This window comes from Castor canadensis, chromosome X (genome assembly GCF_047511655.1).
Source record: "Castor canadensis chromosome X, mCasCan1.hap1v2, whole genome shotgun sequence".
Classification (NCBI taxonomy): Eukaryota; Metazoa; Chordata; class Mammalia; order Rodentia; family Castoridae; genus Castor; species Castor canadensis.
In genome coordinates, this window is record NC_133405.1 from 82200737 (window position 1) to 82214954 (window position 14218).

General features: G+C 35.0%; 1 protein-coding gene across 1 annotated transcript in view; it reads left to right on the forward strand.

The window, feature by feature from the left end:
- Tex11 (testis expressed 11) overlaps positions 1-14218 on the forward strand; it is a 384064-nt gene that overhangs the window by 135070 nt on the left and 234776 nt on the right. The window contains exon 9 of the mRNA XM_074062265.1: positions 12174-12259. Coding sequence (XP_073918366.1) covers positions 12174-12259 — 86 coding nt within the window. The remainder of the gene's footprint in view (positions 1-12173; positions 12260-14218) is intronic.

A 14218-nucleotide genomic window follows, 5' to 3' on the forward strand; every position in this document is an offset into this window, starting at 1 on the left:
ACATATGAATAATAAAAGAAAAATGAAGAAAAAAAAAGATTTCTTTGTCTATCTGAGGTCTTTTGTGCTTCTGGATTGAGTTTTCTATTTCTGTGAAGAATAACATTTGATTTTTAATGGGGATTGCATTGAATATGTAGATAGCTTTGGTAATATAGCCATTTTCACAATATTGATTATGCATATTCATGAACATGGGAGGTCTTTCCATCTTCTAATGTCTACTTCAATGTTTTTAGTTTTCATTGTAGAAGATTTTCTCCCCCATAGTTTGGTTTATTACTAGGTATTTGATATTTTTGAAGCTATTTTGAATGGAATTGTTTTCCTGATTTCTTTCTGTCTGTTCATTATTGGAATATAGAAAAGCTACTAATTTTTTAATGTTGATTTTGTATCCTGTTACTTTGTCAAAAGTGTTTTTCAGATCCAAGAGTTTTTGGTGAAGTCTTTTTGTGTCCATTAAGTATAGGATCATATTATCTTCAAATAGGAGTGATTTGACTTCTTTTCTTATTCATATTCTTGTTATTTCTTTCTCTTGTCTTATTGCTTCTACTTAAGAACTCAAGAACTATATTGAATAAGAGTGGGGAGAGTGGAGACACCCTTGTCTCATTCCTGAGTTTAGGGGAAATGGTTCCAGGTTCCAGTTTTTCTCCATTTAGGATGATGTTGACTGTAGGTTTATCATATAGAGCCTTTAGTCTATTGAAGTATGTTCCTTCTATTCCTAGTCTCTTCAACATCATGAAGGAATGTTGAATTTTGTCAAAGGACTTTTCCAAATCTATTGAGATGATGATGTGATTTTTATCCTTTATTCTGTTCATGTGGTGTATTATTACAGTAAATCATTTGTGCATGTTGAAGCATCCTCTCATCCCTGGAATGAAAGCAACTTGATCATGGTGTATGGATCTTTTTAATGTGTTGTTGAGTTTGGCTTGTGAGTATTTTGTTGAGAAATTTAAATTTGGTCTGTAATTTTCCTTTTTTGATCTGTCCTTTACAGTTTTGGTATCAGAGTAAAACTGGTTCCATTGAATGCATTTGGGTTTTATTCCTTCTCTTTCTATTTTATGGAATAGTTTGAGGAGCATTGGCATTTCTCTTTCAAAGTTTGGTAGAATTCAAGCAGTGAATCTGTCTGGTACTTGACTTTTGTTGTTGGGAGACTATTTCTGCTTCAGTTTCATTGATTGTTATAGATCTGCTCAGTTTTGGTTGGTTATGTGCATCTAGAAATTTGTCTGTTTCTTCTAGATTTTCCAGTCTATTAGACTATAGATTTTCAAAGAATTCTCTAATAATCCTCTGGATTTCTTTGTGACGTCTCCTTTTTCATCTCTAGTTCTATTAATTTGGTTTCTTCAAATTTGTGTTAGTGAGTCTGTCTGAGGGAATTATAGAAGATGGGAGAGGGAAAGAAAATATTAGAGAATGAAAAATACTAAAAAACTCCATGTATATATGAATATAATATAATGTACTATACTATACTGTAAGCTGTTGAATATTAGGGGAACATGGTGAAAGAGAATGAGTAAGTAATGGGGGGATTAATTTTATTAAAGCACAATATATACAGGGCAGAAGTACCAAGGTGAACCCCCCCTTGGACTATCAATATACACTTTAAAAAATGAAGGGCAGGAGGGTAAAATAGGTCTTTTCTGGGGGTGGGTAGGAGGGGGTGGGCATAAGAAAAAGGTGAATGAGGGTGAATATGGTGGATGTCTTTTGTATTCATATATGAAAATAGAAAAATGGAACATGTTGAAATTGTTATAAGAAGACGTGAGGGGAAGAGGGAGAAGGATAGAGGGGGTAAATCTAACCAAGATATATTGCAATCACATATGTAAATATCACAATGTATCCCCCTGTACAACTATTATATGCTAATAAAAGTTTTAAAAATGTTTTTGAGCAGTACTGGAGTTTGAACTCAGGGCCTTCTGCTTTCTAGGTATGTGCTCTACAACTTCAGCCATGTCCCAGCCCTTTTCCCTCAGTTTTTGGTTAGTCTGGATAAAGATTTGTCAAGCTTATTTATCTTTTTAAAAAAACAACTTTTTATTTCGTTGATTCTTTGCATTGTTCCTTTAGTCTCTATTTCATTAACTTATGCCCTGATCTTTATTATTTCTTTCAATGTACTTGTTTTAGATTTGGCTTGTTTTTGTTTTTCTAAGAGTTTGAGATGCATTACTAGATTATTTATTTACAATTTTTTTAAATGTATGGATTCATTCTTTCTTTTTGGTGGGACTGGGGTTTGAACTCAGGGCTTCACACTTGCAAAGTAGGTGCTCTTTCTGCTTGAGCCACACCTCCAGTCCATATACACTCATTCTTATAAACTTTCCTCTTAGCCCTGCATTTCTTGTGCCCCAAAGGACACAACAAAGTTGTGTTTTCATTCTCCTTTGCTTTTTGGAATTTTAAATTTTTTCCTCCTTTATTTCTTTAATGACCATTCAATGATCTTTGAAAAGTGAGTTGTTCAGACTCCATGAGTTAAAATGTTTTCTGTGGTTTCTCTTCTTTTCGATTTCTGATAAAATACAGAAGTTATTTTAATATTCTTGTGTTCGTAAGACTTGCCTTATGTCCTAAAATATGATCTATTTTGGAGAAGGTTCCATGGGTTGCTGAGAAGAATGTGTATTCTGTGGCTCTTGGCTGAAATAGTCTATAGATGTCTGTTAAGTACACTGGTCTCGGGTGTCAATTACTCCTGGTGTTCCATTGTCTTTTTTGTCTGGGTGACATATTTATTGGTGAAAGTGGGAAATTAAAGTCACTCAATACTATTGTGTTGGCGTCTATCTGAAATTTATGTTACCTTTGTGAAATTGGGAGCAATGACATTTGGCACATTTATGTTTACAGTTAAATCCTCCTGATGGATTTTTCCCTTTATCTATATGAAGCAATCTTTTGTCTTTTCTGACTAATTTTAGTTTGAATTCTGCTTTGCTGGGTATGAGTATGATAACTTCTACTTGCTTTTTGGCTGCATTTGCATGGAAAATGTTTTTCATCCTTTCATTTTAAGCTCCTGTTTGTCTTTGTCAGTGAGGTGCATTTATTGTAGGCAACAGATGGTTGGTCTTGTTTTTTAAATCTAGTCCACTAGTTTGTGTCTTTTGATTGAGGGAATTGAGACCATTAACAGTTATTGTAGAAAGATATGTAGTGAGTCCCACCATTTTATTGGTTTTTCTGGTGCTTAATTTCTTCCTGCTCTTCATTTGCTTATCTACTTGTCCAGTGAGATTTAATTTTCCCATGTTTTCATGGTGTGTTTATCTTTCTCTTCTGTGTATAGATTCCCTTAAGTATCTTCTGCAGTGCTAGTCTAGTGGTCATAAATTGCTTTAGCTTTTCTTTATCACACAAAGTTTTTAATTTTTCAATTATGAAATATAGCTTTGATGGATAGAGTAATCTAGGTTGGGAGTAATTTTCTTTCAGAGTTTGAAATACATCATTCCATGTCCTCCTTGCTTTTAAGGTTCTTCTTGAGCAATCTGCTGTTATTCTCATGGCTATGCCTTCATAGATGATTTGGCATTACTCCCTTGCCAACTTTCAATATTCTTTCCTTGTATTCTGTAGTTAATGTTTTAGCTATAATATGATAGGGAGATGTTCTATTCTGGTATTATCTGTTTGGAGTCCTAAAGGCCTCCTGTATCTGGATGGACATCCTTTTCTCAAAGTTTAGGATGTTTTTTGCTGTTATTTATTGAACATGTTTCTTATGTCATTAGTTTTCAACTCTTTTCTTTCTTCAGTGCCTGTAATTCATAGATTGGGTCTTTTAATTGAGTTCCAGAGTTCTTGCATGTTCCATTTGTACTTCTTCATTATGTTTTCTTTATCTTCATCTGATTTTTTGAATTACATTGACTGTGTCTTCAAGTCATGATATTCTGCCTTCCAGTTGATCCAATCTGCTAGAGAGACTTTCAACTGAATTTTTTTATTTGACTTAAGGAGCTTTTCATTTCCAGAGCTTCAATTTGATTTTTTCAGAATTTGTATGCCTTTATTGAATTTCTCTTTCATGTCTTACATTGTCTTTTTTCATTTCTCCTCTTTGAGTTTATTTAACTGTTTATTTGTATTCTCTTTGATTTTGTTGAAGTGTTTATACATATCTTCTTTCATATTGTTGATTGTTCTTTTGAACTCAAAATTTGGGATTTCATGTCCTTCACTCTTGTTCAGATCCTTTGTTGTGTGATTGTTAACTTTTTAAGGTGTCATGTTGCCTTTCTTTGTATTTCTTGTATTTCTACATAGATATTTGCTCATCTGAATTCAGTTGTTTGACTGGAGATGTTAATCACCTAAAGTCTTTCTGTTGAGTTATTTTCTGTATTCTAGAGGACTGGGTGGCAGAGTTGATGTTCCATCTCTCAGCACTGGCCTACAAGTATAATTCACCAATATCAAATTTATGAATTCAGTATTAAACCAAGTATTTACATGAAGTAGAAAGTTATTGGCAGCATCATTTGTGAGCCAATCACACTACATAACAAAGGAACTAGTGTTCTTATATATTACAGTAGGGAGTTAAGAAAAAATTATTTGATTAGGAGTTAAAAATTAGGTAGCAAGTATAAGGGGCATGGTAGAAAAAATAATAAAGGAGGAATATGGGGAGAATATGGGCCTAAGTGTGTGGGTTGAAGGTAAACATAGTACTAGTATGTAGAAATATAGTTCATTTATTATGAAGAAGGATGCTATAGTAGGGGGATTGTAAAGGGATGGATTAGTTAACAATAATAATAAAAAAGCTAGGTAGAGTAAATCATTAGTAGAAAAATTTGTAAATGAGAAATAGAGAAGAGAAAAAGAAAAAAATACTGAGAAATAAAGACCATATGTTTTAAAAAAATGAGTGTTTCTTTCTTGATGAGGAGAACAGTGTATTCCTGCTGTGCTTTATGAGTACAGTAGCTGCTCTGTTCTAATTTCTGGTCCTCATATTTCTTTTTGTAGTTTTCCTCTTGTGTTTACTCGCTCATACCCTCAGGGTCCTGGATTGTCCAGAAGTAGCCTGGGAACAACTTTCCATGGTTCATTAAGGCTCTGGACCAGGGGCAGCTGCTGGAGTGATGTGGGGCAGGTCCTGTGGAGTAGCAGAGTGTCTAGGGATTTAGTTTCTCTGCCAGAGTTCTGGTATGGTGGGGTGGTTCCAGGTGTGTGAAGTAGCAGCTGGGGTTGGATGGTGGGATCTCTGAGCACAGATAGTGGGTCAGAGAGCACTCTGCTACTCTCCAAGCTGGATCATTGCCCTGCTCAGAGAATCCAGTGGCAGCTTTGGCTTGTCTGCAGTGGGCTTTTCCCATTTCCACCTAGACCTCCAGTTTAATGTTTCCTTTGGGGAGTGAGGGGGTAAATAGCTCCTGTCACTTGTGTATATACCATATACAGCTGAGTTGGACCCTGGGCTTAATGTTCTGGTCGGCCGACTTGCTAGCTGCTCTTTATCCTGGGGTGGGGATCCAGGCACTGAATGTTTTCATCCACCTTCCAGACTGAGGCCAGGCACAGAGACTTTTAATCAACCCACTTAGCCAAAAGTTTAGTCTTGGGCAGTTGTATTTAAGTGTACATGCTAGGCTGCACTGGGTGGTGCCCACAGGGCTAAAGCTGGTTATAGGGAAGTTTGCAAAGGCTTGTACACCCTCCATTTATCCTGAGGTAGGAATCCAAGCACTGAGTGGCTTCACCCTCCCACTGATCTGGGGCCTTTGGTGAGTGCTTTTACTTGCTAGGCAGGCACTCTACCAATTGAGCCACTCTGCCAGCCCTGGGTGAGTGCTTATAATCAACCCTCTTAGCTGAAAGTTTTGTTGTGAGCAATTGTATTTAAGTCTACACATTGTGCTGTGCTCAGCTGTGTCCTCAGGAGTGAAGCCAGTTCATCCTGCCTGCTCACTTCTATGTCTACCTTTTGCACCGGGCAGAAAGACACAGCCAGTTAGCTTCTGTTCAGTGACCTGGGCAAGTTTTGCCAACCTATGCTTAGCTCTCTGTGCAATTCTTTTGTTCACATGGTGCCCTACACAGGTGACTCTTACCAGAAACAAAATAAATCACAACAACAACAACAACAAAAACAGAAAGAAAGAAAAGCCTACTGGGATGGTTGTGGGATGGAGTAGATCCAGTCCTGTAAAAGTGAGGCAGTTCTGGGCTCCATCTGAGCAAGGTTTTCTCTTTGTATTTTTAGATATTTAAAATTTCATCTCTTTGATTTTTCTCTAGCTACTGTCTGTCTAGACTTTTACTGGTTCCCTTCCTTGGCTTACTAAATTGCCTGCCTTTCCTTGAAGCCATGTAACTGAAGCTTTATTTCTGCTTCATGGAGACACAGGAATACCTATTAGCAAATCCTTTCTAAATAGTTTAAAGAGAAAAATAATTCTATAATTCTTGTTACAAAATCATCAGTGATACTGGCTTTTTTTTGTTAATATTGCATTGTCTTTGTTCCTTCTGTTTTTTGTTTCTTTGTTTAGGTTTTCTCACACTCCTTTGAATTAAATGAAAATATTTAGAATTACGTTTTGATTTATATATGTGATATTTTTGTACACTTATCCTATAAGGTTAGAGGTCGTGTTGGATTTAGGGTTCACCCAAATATGCTATGACCTTTTCCCTTCCAAATAAGGTCATATTTATAGGTTCCAAGTAGTCATGAATTTTGAAGCAGATTTTTCAGTCTGGTACAGTCTCATCAAAGACTTCCATTTTGTTCTTCAGCATTATGTTAGCTGTTCTTGACCTCTTGTTCTTTTATATTCATTTAGAGTTCACTAGTCAAGTTTGGTGAAAAAAATCCTGGTATAGTGATTGAAAAATCATTGAATATACAGATTCACTATCTTTATGATATTGAAGCATCCTACCCATGAATATGATACATTCTAATTTATATAAACATTTTTGCAGTACTAGGGAGCAGACCCAGGGCCCTACACATGGTAGACAAGTGCTTTACCACTTAGTTATATCCCCAGCCCTATATAAAGTTTTGAAATGCCCTTCAATATAGTTTTGTAATTCTTTTATAGATATTTCACATACAATTGCTGTTGTCAGTAATATATCTTAAGGACTATGTTTTTAAGCAATCACTACTGTATAAAAATGCAGGTACTTTTAAATGTTTATTTAACATTCAGCAACTTCTCTGAGCTCTTTTATTAATTTTAATAACTTAGATAATTTTAATCCATAGATAGGAGTCTCTTAGATTATTTACATTTACATATTTTTACTGTTTTTGGCACTAGTTCTCTTGCCTTCAGATTATAAATTACTAGAGAACAGAAGTCTTTTATTAATATGCATTGTAAAGTAAGTGAGCATTGGATTCTATATCCAGCAATATGAGATTCTTGAGTAGTATTGGGGGGAAAGCAATATATCTTGTGCAGTGTTAGAAGTAGTAAAGGGAAAAAGAAACATAGACAGTAAAGGGCTGAATTAGAGTATCTAGGATAATATGTAACAGAATAATAATCACACCTTTGTCAGGATGGAACTACTAATAAGTTTTTATTTTATTTGAAAGTTGGTTGATATAACTATACTTCTAGGAAAATTATACTTTTAATTCTAAAGGTCAATGCAATTATTTAGAATGTGTATTTTTGATGGGCATAAGGGTTAGAAAAGGGACCTGAAAATCTGGGGCAGCAAATGTTATAGTGAGAGGAAATGATCAGATAAAGGTTGGAAAGGAACTAATAGAGTGTTATTCTCTTCAAAGAAATTAATGAGTTAAATAAACCAACTCTTTTTTCTCCTGAGACATCCTTCCTGTATCCCAAAAACTAGGTTAAAATTTCATTATAAGGTGTTGGCATAAAGGCAGAAGGTAAAGCTGTATTATTCAAAGGCAGAGAGCAAAATATTTGTAAAATTTGAGGTGTGTGTGTGTGTGTGTGTGTGTGTGTGTGTGTGTGTGTTTGTATTTTAGAGCTTCTGAGGTAGCTGAGGATTAGAGAACACTGAGTAAGGGAGGCATTGGAAGGTGAATGTCTTAAAGTGAGGCAACTATTGCTCAGGTGTTTTCTTCATTATTTATGACTGAATAAAATATAAAAATACATGTTCTGTAAGTATTTAAAAGACAACAAAATCAGAAAGAAAAATAACTTAGAAATGTGGGACTAAAAAAATAATAGGTTTAGTTTTTGCTAAATTTTAATAACTTAATTTGCAGAAAATGATGTTATTTAGTTAATTAAAAATAGAAAGAATCAACTGGGAACTGGTGGCTCACACCTGTAATCCTAGCTACTCAGGAGGCAGAGATCAGGAGGATCATGGTTTGAGGTCAGTCTAGGCAAATAGTTCAGGAGACCCTATCTTGAAAAAAACACCATCACAAAAAAGACTGGTGGAGTGGCTCAAGGTATAGGCCCTGAGTTCAAACCCCAGCACCAAAAAAAACCTTAGAAAGCATCCTCTGGACATGGTGGTACGTGCCTGTAATCTCAGCACTTGGGAGGTGGAGACCTGGGATACAGAACAAGACTTTGTCTCAAAAAAAAAAAGAAAAACAGTTAGCAAAACAAAACAGAAGTCCTTATATTGAACTGAAAAGTTGATGATCAAACTCATTTGACTCAGCAAATTGAGTTTATCATCTATATAGTCTCATCTTGGTATTGTAAAATAGGTTGGAGTTGTCATTTCTGAGTCAATTAATGTAGCAGTGGCTGGAGGTTACTGGAGCTCCCATAGGTCCCCTTTGTTATGACAATAAACTCATAGATCTGCCTTCTAGGTGTCGTTTTTGCTATCAAAATGTTGCTTGCTGGCAAAATAAGATGTTACAGGAAAAACTGTCTTTGTTTTTTTTATTTCATTGTTTTTACATTTACTTACATTTACTTGTTGGTTGTGTTTTTGATGATAGCTATTCTAACAGGAGTGAGGTGGAATCTTTTTTCTGTGTTGGTAATGTTTTATTTCTTAAGCAAGGTATGGATACAAAGGTGTATTATTCTTTTTTCTTTTTTTTTGCATTGTGAATTAAGTTAGGTGTTTATTTATTTATTTATTTATTTATTATTGTTTTATTATTCATAGGTGAATACAAGGCTTGGGTCATTTCTCCCCCCTGCCCCCACCCCCTCCCTTACCACCCACTCTGCCCCCTCCTTCTCCCCCCCACCCACTCAATACCCGGCAGAAACTATTTTGCCCTTATTTCTAATTTTGTTGAAGAGAGAGTATAAGCTATAATAGGAAAGAACAAGTGTTTATTGCTAGTTAAGATAAGGATAGCTATACAGGGAGTTGACTCACATTAATTTCCTGTGCGTGTGTGTTACCTTCTGGGTTAATTCTTTTTGATCTCACCTTTTCTCTAGTTCCTGGTCCCCTTTTCCTATTGGCCTCAGTTGCTTTTAAGGTATCTGCTTTAGTTTCTCTGCGTTAAGGGCAACAAATGCTAGCTAATTTTTTTAGGAGTCTTACCTATCCTCACCCCTCCCTTGTGTGCTCTTATTTTTATCATGTGCTCAAAGTCCAATCCCCTTGTTGTGTTTGCCCTTGATCTAATGTCCACATATGAGGGAGAACATATGATTTTTGGTCTTTTGGGCCAGGCTAACCTCACTCAGAATGATGTTCTCCAATTCCATCCATTTACCAGTGAATGGTAACATTTCATTCTTCTTCATGGCTGCATAAAATTCCATTGTGTATAGATACCACATTTTCTTAATCCATTCGTCAGTGGTGGGGCATCTTGGCTGTTTCCATAACTTGGCTATTGTGAATAATGCTGCAATAAACATGGGTGTGAGGTGGAATCTTAATGTGGTTTTGATTTGTATTACCTTTATGGCCAGGGATGGTGAGCATTTTTTCACGTGTTTTTTGGCCATTTGGACTTCTTCCTTAGAAAAACTTCTGTTTAGTTGAGTTGCACATTTTTTTAATTGGTTCATTGATTTGGGGAGATGTTAGTTTTTTGAGCTCCCTGTATTTTCTGGTTATCAGTCCCTTGTCTGATGTATAGCTAGCAAATATTTTCTCCTACTCTCTTCAGTTTAGAGACCATTTCTTTTGTTGTGCAGAAGCTTTTTAATTTCATGTAGTCCCATTTGTCCATTCTTCCTCTTAGTTGCTGGGCTGCTGGAGTTCTTCTGAGGAAGTCCTTGCCTATACCTGTTGCTTCCAGAGTATACCCTGCTCTTTCAGATCTGGTATTAAGGTCCTTAATCCACTTTGAGTTGATACTATTACAGGGTGATAGGCCTGTACTAGTTTTCTGCAGGCAGATAGCCACTTTCAGGAAAAACTTTCTTTCTTTCTTTTGTTATTGTGATAGAGGGGTTGAAAATTGAGGCTTCCTGCTTGTTAGGCAGGCCCTCTACTACTTGAACAATGCCTTAGTCCTTTTTGCTTTAGTTGTTTTTCAGAAAGGGTCTCACACTTTTGCTTGGGGCAGGCCCTCTTTCTTTTATTTTATTTTACTATTTTTGGTAGTGCTTGGGATTGAACCCAGGGCCTTGCTCATACTAGTAAGCCTCTACCACTGAGCTACATTTGCAGCCTAGCATATTTTTTTAAATATATTTTTTATGAATCTTCTTACTTCATATCCTATTAGGAATGTTTTGCAAGGACTGGAAATTTTGTTCATTCATTCACTGATGTATCTCTAGTTCCTAGAATAATGTCTAATGGATAGGAGATGCTTAGTAAGTAGTTATTACTGAATCTATAAATGATTGAGTCAGTGGAGCAGTATTGGTAGTAAAAGTATTTTTTGGTTATTATGTTAAAATGCTGGAGGTCTCTTGAAAGATCTTCTGGTTTTTTATAGCTTTGTTGTTATAAGTTTGGTATTATTTTGTATTCTTTTCTCCTCAGGAAGTAGCATTTTTGTAAGTACACTTGGAGGAATTGTGAGGGCAGAAACAGAAATACTGAGGAAATGGAATAAAGGCTCAGTACACATAAATGTTCATCAAAAACTTATTTTCCATTTGCCTCTGTACAAGTTCAGTTGTAGACCTCTTTGCAGCAAGTGAATGTGAACTACATTATTTCAGTATAGCTATATAACTGGGGTAGTTGTGTGTGAACCTGTGTGGTCTAGGGCATGTAATGAGTTGAACTGTTTTGCTGAAGTATATGAATACATTTAAATACCAATGGATTCTCGCCAGACACACACTAACAAGACTGGTCTTTATTTTGGATTCAAATATATAGTAGGTCTGATGTGCTCAGGCATGCATACTGAATTTCTACTTTTTGAATGTACTGTAATTCAAAGGAACATGTTTTTTGAAGAAAGACAGGTCTTTACATATTATTTATGAATAACTTGCCTCAGATCTTGGATTCTTAATTGAGGATCTGCTTCTGGAGTCTTGCTCAGGTAAAACTTATAAAGGATTCCTTTATATGGCTGTAATCAAATCTTTAAATACTGAGGGAATATTTAAATAAATTATTAGAATTAAAAAACAATTATTCTTATGCCATTTCCTAGTATTTTGAGAGGCAAAATTCTATAAGGAACTGAGATGCAGCTTAACTCATAAGAGTGTCTTCCCATGGCACCATTCATGTACTTGCTCCTACTTTCATCTCAATGGGAATTTATGTAGAGAAAATGTTTGCTGCTTCTAAGTAGTGTCCATTGAACTATTATTTCTAAATAAGCCTTTTGACTGGATAGTTCTTTGACTATACTTAGAATTTAGAATTTTAAAAGCTAATTTAATTTTGAAAAAAGTAATTCATTTTACCCCCTCATAGTAGGTCTTCTTTTGTCTTTTGTGTATTCTTCTACTGTATTTGGCAAATACTGAACAATATTTTAGCCTGTCCTTTTGCTGGGCAGTGATTGGGTTTCTTATTTGCAGTTACAAAAGACCCTTCAAGTTCTATTAGTAATCTATTGTGATATTTTCCATACATAACTAAAGTCCCAACTTGAATGTTCTATTCTTCTTCTTTATATAAGTTGGGAAGCTTTGATAAAGGTGGTTATTTTGATGTACAGAACACATTAGGTATGGTTTAAAGATTCTGAACAGCTATTGATAATTTTTTAACTTTCAGGAAATACTGACTGGCACAATTCTTTTCTTATATTGCAGGCAGGATATCTTCACATTCTCTGTTACAACTTTGGAGTAAAAACCCACAAGCAGAATAAATATGAAGAAAGTTCTTTCTGGCTTAGGTAATAACATGAATAAAAATGAATGTAAATTCAGAAATATTATCATAGAGTTCAATTAAACTTTACTGTAGGGTGCTTTGGCAGTTTAAATTTCTGACTTCAAAAGCCAATATGCCAAATTAATTTATTTCTTTAACATGTATTATTTATTATTCTTATTTGTTGCTAGTTGGTAGAAAAATATATTCTCTTTTTAATATATAATAAGGGCATCACTTCCTTCTCCATTCCTCCTCCCTTCTCCAAATCTCCATTCAGAATCTGAAGTACTTTATTGTTGTTTTGGTACTTATTGCTCTCCGATAACCCCAGAGTATAAAGTGGAGGAGGGAGTGGGCAGGAGTAAGATCAGCTAAAATTTCTAGCCTTAGATGAATTTTGGTATTTTGATATCAGTGAAGTATGTGTATGTTTAGCATTTAGTGTATGCTGAGTACTATATCAAGATTTTTACTGTTGTGCTGAATCTGAAAACATTAGGAGAATAATACAAAAATATAACTACATCCAAGAACACTGTTGCTGAAAACCTAGGCCCAACACAGATTCTAACATATAGTAGTAACCAATAATTGTTAGTTAAATGAATTTATGTGAAAAATGTGTTTTTCTGGAATTATCACATAAGGTGCTTTGAATATCAGGACAAGGGAATAAAATAGATCAAATCAATTAACTAAATATTTACCATTTCTGAGTAAAGGGTTAGTCTTAGGTGTTTGAAGATATTCTCATAATTATTTTAATTATAGTCTAGCCATCATTAAAATTACATTTACCACTTAAGGGAGTAAAAACAAATATAGTCATTGAAATTAAAGTACTCATAGGCCTATGTATCTCTAACAAAAATATTTATGCAAATAACTTATTTATATAAAAGACTTCTTAGAACCCAAAGATTGATCAATCTCTGTGTAAAGAACTATGCCTATAGGATAGGCTTATGCAGTTATAAGATAAATCCTTGTGTCAATTTAGACTGCTTCATACAACTGGAATATATCTAAAATTTTTATTACAAATCACATATTTATAAGTTGAATTCTTTAAAATATACAAAAGAAATTAACTAGTTTAGCACAAGTTTTTACCACAGGTTTCCTTTAAAAGAATTTTATATAAAATTCATGATGATTGAGTTCTAGTTCAGGATTTGGCAGTACTGGGGAGAGAGCACCCACAACGTTTATGGCATCAACCATCAAAAGAGTGATATGCTACAAAGGTAGGAATGGAAAGGTAAAACAAATGCTGGTGGTAACATGAATGGCTCCTGGAAAATTAAGACTAGATGAGGTACAAGTAATTATCAATATTACCAACAATAGGTATTTTAGCACATTGAATAGTTTTTATAGTACTAGATGAACTCTCAGGAAATATTTGTTTTCTTTGACATTAGTGCAAAATTGTATTATAATACTTACTTTTTAGAATTGTAGGGTTTAAATATGATGACGCATGCATTACAGAGTGTAACGTGCCTGGGAAATAGAAACTGTTTAGTAAATGGTAGCTGATGCTGTTATCTTAAGGTGGTATGTTTGCTGTTTACTGCAAATGGACATTACTGTGGCCACTCTGTGGCCATAAGGCCTGGCTGTGGGTGCAAACACTTGCCCACATTAAGAGGAAAAACCATAAAATATATAAAAATGGTACATGAATTTATTTATAGTTTTGGCCAAAACTGAGAAGTCATTTTCAGCCTGTCTCTGCATTCCCTGTTGCATTGTTGCATCTTATAAGGGATGGAATAAAAGCCATCTGTAGATTTAGCTGTGGACCCCAGTTACCAGAGCTGGGAGGTAAGCTTTTTTCCTAGAGCCCAAGCACGAGAGCTTCTGGGATGGGCCATTTCTATTCCCCAAATGGTATTTCTTGTAGGGAGCTAGAATGGAAAAAGATTTTTAAAAACAAATCTTAATTTTTGAGGGCCCAGTTAAAACTCCACTA